The 10,206-nt window shown below is 49.0% G+C and overlaps 1 protein-coding gene across 2 annotated transcripts in view; it reads right to left on the bottom strand.

Moving 5' to 3' along the window:
• Positions 1-10,206, bottom strand: part of LOC119412004 (zinc finger protein OZF-like) — a 22,790-nt gene that overhangs the window by 7,697 nt on the left and 4,887 nt on the right. The window contains exon 2 of one of the 2 annotated variants that reach the window (XM_037678978.1): positions 8,068-9,552. The exons of the other annotated variant lie outside the window; for it this stretch is intronic. Within the exon in view, the coding sequence (XP_037534906.1) occupies positions 8,240-9,552 (1,313 nt within the window). The 3' untranslated portion in view covers positions 8,068-8,239. Of the gene's footprint in view, positions 1-8,067; positions 9,553-10,206 lie in introns of those variants that run through there. 2 annotated transcript variants of the gene reach the window in all.

Genomic DNA, 10,206 nt, shown 5'->3' with positions numbered 1-10,206 from the left:
GGAGGGGGGGGGGGACATGAAGCAACTGATTCATGATTGAACAGTATAAACAGATTAATATCAATGAACTGATTATTGAACAAATGAACTGATTGGTAACCATAGTCATGAACTGATCAGTGACAATAGAACCAAAATCACAGACACAACTTGTGACTGATAACAACATCTCACACTGTGAAGCATGCAGACAGATGTGAGTTTAAACAGAGTTCCATGAGAACAACAATATTCATTCTGTTAGAACACTAAGGACAGAATGTGTCATGGAACGAGCCGTTACATCACGTAGGTAAAAGCGAATAAATGAGCAGGGTGTTGACCATGCAGCCGCAGTGCAAATGTCCTGCATTGACATACCATTATGCAGAGCAGTCGAAGATGCGATACCCCTGGTCGAGTGTGCTTTGAGGTTGACAGGAGGCTCTAGATCTGATGCTCTGTAGGCTTCAGAAATGGCCTCACACAGCCAGTGTGACAAGCGCTGGGTGGATAACGGGCGGCCTGCAGATGCATCTCTATAATGCACAAACAATTGTTGAGTTTGAAACGCATTGCAGCTGTGCGCGTTATGTAGCACGATAACGCCCGCACCGGACAGAGAAGATGAAAAGATGCTTCTTCTTCTGATCTGTGGGGGGGAGGGAAGAATCCCTCCAACGATATCTGTCTCGATTTAAAAGAGCTCGTGATGTTTTTAGGCATAAAGGCTGGGTTTGGTCTTAAATCAGCTGAACTACCGTCAGCCTGGATTCTGAGACATGACGGAGCGGCAGAGAGGGCCGATAAATCACTCACCCTCTTAGCGGATGTTAAAGCCAGCAGCAGGGCTGTTTTAAGAGACAAGAATTTAAGTGAAACCTGATCCAGAGGCTCAAATGGAGCTTTGATCAGGGCTCGCAGGACCAGTGTTAAATCCCACTGTGGAATGAGTGGGCGTGAAACCGGCCTATGTCTTTGTACACCTTTTAGAAACCGCTTCATCAGCGGGTGATTAAAAGCTGTTCTGTCTCCGAACCCTTCGTGGCAGGAAGAGATGGCTGCAGCGTACGTTTTAATCGTGCTGAATGCCAACTTCCTATCCATCAGCTGTTGAAGAAAGGACAGCACGCCACCTAATGGACATGAGGCCTCCAGACCTTTCTCTGTACACCAGCGCTGAAAAGCCGTCCACTTTGATGTGTACAGGGCTGTGGTAGATGCAGCGCGTGAATCTTGAATTGTGCGCACTACCTCCTGAGGGAGACCCATCTTCTCTAAGCGGGACCGCTCAGCGGCCAGACCCACAGGTGCTGGCCTATTTCCGGGTAACTCCTGATCGCTCCTCCTGCTTGAAGGAGAGCATCTTCCCTCCATGGCAGTTTCCACGGACGACCCGACAACAGACGTTGCAGGACTGGGAACCATGGTGCGTTCACGCGCTCGGGAGCTACCAGGAGAGCTGTCAATCCTTCCTCCTGAACTCGGTTCAGGAACCGTAAAATCAGAGGGGGAGGGGGGAACGCGTACAGAAGCGTTTTGGGCCACGGGCTGTGGGCAAATGCATCCACCCCCAGCGGTGGATCGTCTCGTGGGCTCAGGGAAAACCATAACTGGCACTGAGCGTTCTCTCGCGTCGCAAACAGGTCCACAGCTGCTTTGCCAAACTTCTGCCACGTCTGAAACATCAGGTCTGGATGGAGGGTCCAGTCCGCGTGACGTGGGCCGCCCCTGGACATCACATCTGCTCCTCTGTTCAGAACGCCGGGTATGTAGACCGCTCTGATGGAAAGCAGATTTTGGTGAGCCCAACACAGTAGCTTCCGCGCAATGTGTAACATCTGGGCTGAACGCACACCCCCCTGGCGGTTTATGTACGCAGCAGTCACCATGTTGTCTGTGTGAATCAACATGTGTTGATTCTGTAGAACGGGAGCAAAATGCTGAATCACGTTCAGCACTGTGCGACACTCCAAAACATTGATGTGGGCTGATGTGTGGTGGGGCCACAGCGCCCCTACTGCTTGAGATAAGCATGTCCCCCCCCAGCCTGACAGCGACGCGTCCGTGAAGACTGACACGTGTGACGAGGGTCTGCTGACGGGGACTCCCTCTGACAGAACCAGGGTGTTTCCCCAGTGTCGGAGGTCTGCTCTCACGGAGGGAGGGACAGTGATCATCCGTCTCTTTTGTTTTACTGGATCCACACGCAGACGCGCAAACCACCTCTGGAGGCGTCTCATGTGTAACAAACCCAGCGGGACCACTGTGTGAGCTGATGACATCATTCCCAACAGCTTCATGACGGAAACAGCTGTTACCACTTTGCCAGGTCTTACGTGGCGTAGTTGGTTTTTTAGAGTGTCGATTCTTGTTTGTGATAAGCGAGCCGTCATGGTAATTGAATTTAATTCCACTCCCAGATAAACAATTGTCTGGGCCGGGAAAATCGAGCTTTTCTTCCAATTTATGGCGAAGCCCAGATTTAGCAGGTGTGATGCCAACACCTGAGCCTGTATCAGCGCTTCCTGTCTGGAGTGAGACAGGAGCAGCAAGTCGTCCAGGTAAAACAAAACTCTCATCCCTGCTCTGTGCAACGGATGCAGGGCTGTCTCCACACACTTTGAGAACGTACGAGGCGCGAGGGAATACCCGAAAGGCAGCCTGTTGTACTGGTACTTCATCCCTTGAAAGGCGAAACGCAGAAATTTTCTGTGTTTTGGGATGATTGGTATGTGAAAGTAAGCATCTTTTAGATCGATGGAAACAAACCAGTCGTTTCTCTGGATGTTGTCCAACAGCTGTCTGTTTGTCAACATGTGAAAAGGTCTGTTCATGATCGCTTTGTTGAAAGCTGACAGATCCAGAATTGGTCTCATCCCTCCGGTCCTTTTGGGGACCAGGAAGTAGCGTGAGTAAAACCCTGTGTTTTCCTCCTCGTTGGGAACTCTTGAGATTACACCTTTTATCAGAAGCTCCTGGACTTCTGCATTTAAGGCTGAGACTTGGTCTGGTGATGACAGGACCGTCTCTATAACTCCTCCGAACGGAGGGGGTCGAGTTGCAAACTGCAGCGTGTAACCCTTGCATAACACTCTGTCCATCCATCTGTCCGGCGAACAGGTTTTTAGCCACTCTGCGTAACGCTCGTGGAGTGGACGTGCGTTTAAATGATGTGCCGTGTTTTGAACGGATGTCATCCAATCCTCCGCCTCGACCGCCGTCATGCGTCGCGGAAATGTTTTCCGCGTGACCCAAGGCGAGGCTTCCTCGAAAGGGCTGTTCTGCGCGCGCCCGTGCGCTGTGTCTGGATCGCGGACCAACCTTCATGTCCGAGCGGGGCGGTGTGTGCTGAGGCGAGGCGTGTGTCAGCTGATGACGTCGTGAGGCTGCACGTTTAACGTCGCTGTGCGAACGTTGAGAGGTGGAGGGCGTGACGTCATCAACGCCGTGCTGTCGAAGTGAAGGTTGTGAGCCTCGCGGGAGCGCACGTTTTCTCTGGAGGGACGCGCGCCGCTCTCGCTGAGGGCGGGGCCCGTCATTGGATTCATTCAGCTGTCTCACGCTTATGCCGCCGTGAGCTGCTGATCGCTGAGACGCGATGGATGACGGCCGCTCGCGTTCGCTCAGGAGAGGCGTGTGTTGTTTTCGCTGAGAGCGGGGACCTCCACCGGACCCGGCCTGCGGTCCCACATTTATCCCGATGTGAGCCGGTGAGCGCCGGGCAGCTGTGCGTGCATCATCAACACAGCGCCGTTTGGATGGGGGCTGTTTGCCTCGCTCGGGTGCGCATTTAACACCGCTTGGGTGGTGATCGTGCGGTTCTGATTGACAACAAGTTATTTCGCTTACCGTGGTGTCACGTGAGCGTCTGGGCATGTGATGGAGCGACGGTGGGTTTAAAAAACCTTTATTTAATGACACCGGCTCTTTATGTGTGGAGGATGTGTGTGCAGCGGCTGTGAGCTCATCCGAACTTACAGACTGGCTAAAAACAGGCATTTTGATCTTTGAAAAATCATTTATTTCAATTCCTGTGTCATTTATACACACATCCTCCGCAGACCGTCATTTCTTAAATCTTCTCCCTCTTGAGCTCTGCGGTTTGTTTGCCCCGAGCGCCGTCTGCAGGCGATCTCTGGGGAAACGCTGAAGTGCAGGCTGCCGGACTGAGGAGGGGTGGTCTCTGGCGGGCGGGGCTGGTGGTGGAGCTGGGCGAGACGAAGCTGCTGCTGCCATGGAGCGTCGATGTTTCTGCCTCTGCTCTCGACGGTCTCTCCAGCGGGCTGGGGGACGGGATGAGCCGCGCGGCTTGATGAGATGGCGCACAGCTTCCGACATCTCCTCCGACTGCTTCGAATTCGCCAGCATGGTCTTCAAGCTGCTTCCGAACAGCGCGTCCGATGAGATGGGGCCCTCCATCAGGTCTTTGTGCAGCTTTTCCGGCAGCAATGGAGAGTGACGGAGCCAGGTAGAACGTTGGATTACCGTCATCCACGCTGCAATCCTCGACAGGCAAACCGTGGAAGCGGCGCACATGTTGAGGATGGCGTCTGCCGATTTACACAGGGAGCTCTTTGTCTCCTCCGGCAGGTCTGAGGCCTCCAGCCTTTTCGACATGCTAAATGCTAACAGCGCCACGTTGTTGTTAGCCGCGGCCGCCTGAAAAGCACACTGGTGGGCTCTGTTGGAGAGCGCGGTCACCGCCTGGTCGTGTTTCCCCGGAGGGACGGGACGCTTCTCCAGCCTGGACAGCTTCGCTCCGAAGGCTTCCGCGAGGCTTGGCTCAAGGGGGGGTACCGAGGGATAGCCCCGCTCGGTGAACCCCTCCACTCTGGTGATGGGGGCGTAAGTGGAGACGGGCGCCCTTAACCTACCAGGACCGGCTGCGGCCTCGTTCCAGTACGCTGTCACCGCTGGAAAACGAGGCCAAATGGGATCAGGACGGCGTGGAGCCAAACCTTCCCGCAAGATCATCCGATCTGAGCGGGGGGGGTGAGGGGACGGAGAGCCCCTTTACGCTAGCAGCTTCCCGGATAATGGCGGGCAGCTCCGAGAGGAGCGCGCCCACGGCAGGGAGCGATGTGGTCGCTGAAGCGGGAAACCCCGGGGGAGTCGAGCATCCGCTCGGCCTCCCTCTTTCCAACACTGCGCTCCCCGGGAGGGAACGAGCGTCGGGGCTGCTGCTAGCGTCACCGGTCCCAGAGGAATCATCCGATTCACTCCGAGAGCCGGCGTCGAAGAAATCCATGGCGTCGTCCAGCGAGCAGTCTCCCGCCACGGACAGGCAGTCCTCGATGGTAGCCTTAAACAAGGCTGCTCTCCTCTGCCTTTCCTCCGGTGGAAGTTCGTCACAGAGGCGGCAGGAGGAAGCGCGGGCGACGTGGCGGGGACCCAGGCATCCCTCGCAGGTGTCGTGCCGGTCGAAGCTAAGCAAGTAACAGGTCTTGCAGGAGGGACACAAGCGGATGGTGCTGGAGCTGGACATCTCGACGAAAGGTCAGTTGTTTTTTTATTGTACTAGCTTGCTGAAGAAAAATGGGAGCAGATTAACCGCTCTTAATGTAATTTATACGGATCGGGTGGGGCCCACACAGCAGGTGGGCGTGGACTAATTTTTTCAGTATGATGCTTGCGCATAACGGGATAAACCCACTAAGCGACAGCTCTTAAAGGGCGAAGCCTATATGAAATAGAACTGGGTTGTTTTTTCTTCTTCTTTCGGCTGCTCCCTTCATCAGTGGTCACCACAGCCAACTGAGTCGCACGAAGACTTGGCAATTGTTTTTACGCCAGATGCCCTTCCTGACGCAACCACAGACCACCGAGCTACCACGGCCCTCTGTGTGGAGCAGGGAGCTGCTGTGATAGCCCGGGGGAGCAGATGGTGGGGTCGCCTATGAACAGTAGATGCCCGTGGCTAAACACTGGAGCGTCTTGTTTATGTTAGTGGTGTGCGTTACTGCAAATTTTGGTACGGATCCGATATCATATCGATATCAGTAATACGGTGAATTTTGATGACATTTTAAGTGTTCTGTGATTTTTCCTTTGGATCAATTATTAGTTAAAACTCAGGATAGAATTAGGCAAAGTTTATAGGTAAATAAAAAAATACTTTATTATAATTAAAAAAATAATAATAATCTGAAAAAATAGAACAGTAACAAAACAAATTTCCCCATACCTTGTGATGGCTGGATTTTTTCCCTTAAACAAAGTGCACGAAATGATCACTCAAGAATAAATTAAAACTCCGTGTTCAAAAACTATGATAATTAAATAAAAATAGTCCCTTCATTGCACTCCTTTTCTGGATTTTTTTCTTAAATAAACAAACTGTAAAAAGTTATCACACCGCAACAAATGTTATAAAACATCCTTCCATCTATTATCTTTTACCCACTTCTTCCATTTTGGGTCACGGGGGTCGCCGGTGGCCATGTCCAGCAATCACTGTGCAAGAGGCGGGGTACACCCTGGACTGGCCGCAAGTCCATCACAGGGACACATAGAGACAAACGAGACCAACAACCATTCACTCAGTGTAAATAACAAAACAACCTCCAAAACCTTGAGTTCAAAGAAACATTCCCAGAAGCCTCTCTGTGGGCCCTGCCTCCCTTTGCAGAACAGAGATCCTGGTTACAGATTTTTTTTCAGAAACAGTATCATGTTCACATTTTCACTTTTATTGCACATCGCCTGTGACTCCGTAACTGTCCTGTCTTTGACAAAATCCTCTCTGCTGGCACTGACGTTGCAACCACCCCCAGGTGTTTTTTTGGCAAGGTTGCTCAGAGAGGGGAATGCTGGTGCATTGTTGTTCCACCAAAGTAGTGGATCCTGATCCTGAGGAAATGGCCTCTTCTGAGTACCTGCACATTTCAATTAGGGCATCAGTGCCAGTTGTCTGATGCTGTGGAGATGCAAGTAATTTAGTCAAATTCTGTCCATATCCCCTTTGGCTGCAGGTGGGGATGCAGCAGCCCCCGCAGACGAGTTTGAAGTAGTTGCAGGGGCTGGGGCAGAGCTGATGGAGTTTGAGCTTGATGCAGATGATGAAGGTGTTGAGGTCTGATTCACAGACTGCATTTCGGTGACAAGTCTAACTTTTACAGGCTCAACATTTGCAAAGTCACGGAATCCCAAGTTTTTAAATCTTACGTCCAGGTAGGTGCTAACAGCAACACCGTAAAACATTTCAATACCCCTGACACGATGGTGACACTGTGCTGACAGCTCAGCACTAGCTTGCTACCTTGGCGCTCAGAAGTTGCAGTGGTTCTGAGAAGAACTGACACCAGGGGAATTGCTTTTGAAACCGAAACATGTTTTTCAGTTGATATCTCCCTGGTTACTTCCTCAAATGGCCTCAGTGAATTGATGGAGACTGACAGATCATTATTTCTCACTTAAGCAAAGTGAGCTCTTTTCAAGGAGACAGAGGACTGTGGTAACTGCCTCCTTTTGCTCAGACAATCTCTCCCACATGTAAAATACAGAGTTATATTAATGGTAACCTGACTCCCGTTTGCAGAAAACCCATAAAAAATCCCTCTACATCCCTCCTACTACATGGACACGAGGGTGTCCTACCTCTCTATGGTAGATGCAAGAGGGCATGGGGGGATTCCAGGACTGTCCTGCCTGTTGGAGAAAAATGTTTTTGCTTTATCTTACTCAAAAATAACCACACTTAAAGGCAGGAGAATAGTTTTAATTGGTATTTACTTGCAAGTTCAGAATTTCAGGACAAGTTACATAAATATACATAAAGTGCACAGATAAAGACCAGTCATGAGAATCTGCCCCGAGCTGCCTTCTCAGCTTGTTTTTATACTCTTACCAGTTTAGCCGAGTTCACTGAACTTGGGTGTCCTTGGAGCCAGCTGCATGCTGCAGCCTGACTGAGCTCCTCATCCAGCCCTCTCTGCTAAACCAAACATATGATTCAGATTCTCAGCCATAGTAATAAAACCATCCATAACCTTTGACCAAAAATTCCCTACCATTATCCAAATCAGGACGGTTGGCAGGTATGCAAATATCAAAGAAAATAAAGATGGTGACAATGTGCTGACAGCTCAGCCCAATAATCATTTGAGCTGTTTTCTGTCCATTGTTGGTTCTCAGGTGTTTAAAAGCAGACTCAAGTTTAGACTAAAGTCCTAAAGTTTTACTTCTGGAGGAGGAACTAAGGAGCACTTTGTTTCATGTGGACTTCTGTGTGTCTGTTTAAATAAATCTAAATGGATTGTCAACAATCCTCAAATTCAAACGGTATCTGTCCTGTGTGGACAGTCATGTGTAGGTTTAAAGTTATCTCATGGCTGAACCTTTGTCCACAACACTCACATTTAAGTAGTTTCTGTCCAGTATGGACTCTCATGTGAATGTTTAAAATAGACTTCTGCCTAAATCTTTGTCCACAAAACTCACATTCATACGGACTTTGACCTGTGTGGACTCTCATGTGTGAGATTAAACTACTCTTATGGGTATATCTTTGTCCACAAACTTCACATTCAAATGGTTTTTGTCCTGTGTGGACTCTCATGTGCATGTTTAAACTTGTTTTCCGGCTACATTTATGTCCACAAATCTCACATTCAAATGGTTTTTGTCCAGTGTGGACTTTAATGTGCGAGTTTAAGTTGGTTTTCTGGCTAAATCTGTGTCCACAAAACTCACATTCAAATGGTTTCTGTCCAGTGTGAACTCTCATGTGTGAGATTAAACTTTTTTTCTGACTAAGTCTTTGTCCACATTGCTCACATACAAATGGCTTCTCTCCGGTGTGGACTCTTGTGTGTATTTTTAAATGTGCTTTTCTGTTAAATCTTTTACCACATTCATCACAACTAAATGATTTTGGTCCTGTCTGGACTTTCCTGTGTGTCTCTACACTTTTCTTCTGATCCAAACAACTTGAATGTCTTCCTGTTGAATGACATGTCATGTGTCTCTGAAGTGACCGGTTGTGCAGAAATTGTTTGCCACACTCAGAGCAGCTGAAACATTTGTTGACAGAGTTTACAGCTGACTCAGGAGCTCTGCTCTCCTTCCAGTCTTTGTCACTGTCTTCAGCTGCTGACCCAGAGTCTGACAAGTGTTCCAGCTGAGAGTCAGGATTGTTCTCATCCTCGTCTTCTTCATCATCCTCACTGACTTCAGTCTCTGAAGAGCTGGAAGCATCTCCATGAGGATTTAGATCTGGGTTCCTGCTGGTTTCTGCTCCTCCACAGTCCTCTCCATCACCTTCAACTTTCATCTGGTCAGCTGAGCTGCTGGTTGGAACATCTCTGTCCTCCATTTGGTGATGATGAAGCTGCGAGAACAGAGGCTTCTCTTCTTCATCCTCACTCTTCAGAGGAACTGCAGTGAATGAAAACCTGCTGGCATCAGTCTCCTCCTTCGCACTGAGCTGCTCTCCCTCCAATCTGATCCAGAGTTCCTCCTCTTCCTCCTTGATGTGGAGGAGTTCTGGGTCCTGCTGGTCCACATCAGGCCTCCATTCCTCAGGAGCATCTACTCTGTTCAGTAGTATCTGCTGAACATCTGCAGGAAACACTGAAACACAGACAATATGGACTGTTATAACTTTACATTCACTCATACATCACTTGTGTATGTGGTCCAGAACTGTTCCAAGTCAAAGAAACAACATTTTATTCAGTAAGAGACAAAAGATATTGAATTGTTGTCCAGCCCTACAGTTAAAGAAACGGTAAGTCGGGAAAAATATAAACAGGATGACAGTACTGAGTCACAATAATTGGCTTTAAAAGCGTAACACACCAAAGAGACGTTATTAAGGAGGAAGACTCGCAGACGAGACACTGTGGCGCAATGAATTATGGGATATGTAAACGTCGTGACGCTATTACGCAATTGGACTACAAATGTGGCCTTCGAATCATACAAGCCCTGAATTTAGACACAGCCTTAAATATATTCTCTGGTGAGGTGTAAAACTGTTGTTTTATCCTTGATTATGTTAGTTTGGATATTTCAGCTCTAAACTGAGTCTAATTAAAAGATTATAAACAGCCTCCCGATTCTTGATCTGATATTAGCTTCTGTTAGCATGCTAAGCTACAAACAAAGAAAAGATTTAGTTAAAAATATAAATCCATCAACTACCTAGAAACCACAGCTAGCTAACATCGTCTGATGCTGAATGAAACAAACAAACCTGAACTCATTTTCTCTCCAACTCGACAG

This window comes from Nematolebias whitei, chromosome 7 (genome assembly GCF_014905685.2).
Source record: "Nematolebias whitei isolate Nwh7 chromosome 7, NemWhi1, whole genome shotgun sequence".
NCBI lineage: Eukaryota > Metazoa > Chordata > Actinopteri > Cyprinodontiformes > Rivulidae > Nematolebias > Nematolebias whitei.
This window is presented reverse-complemented; position numbering and strand designations above follow the sequence as displayed.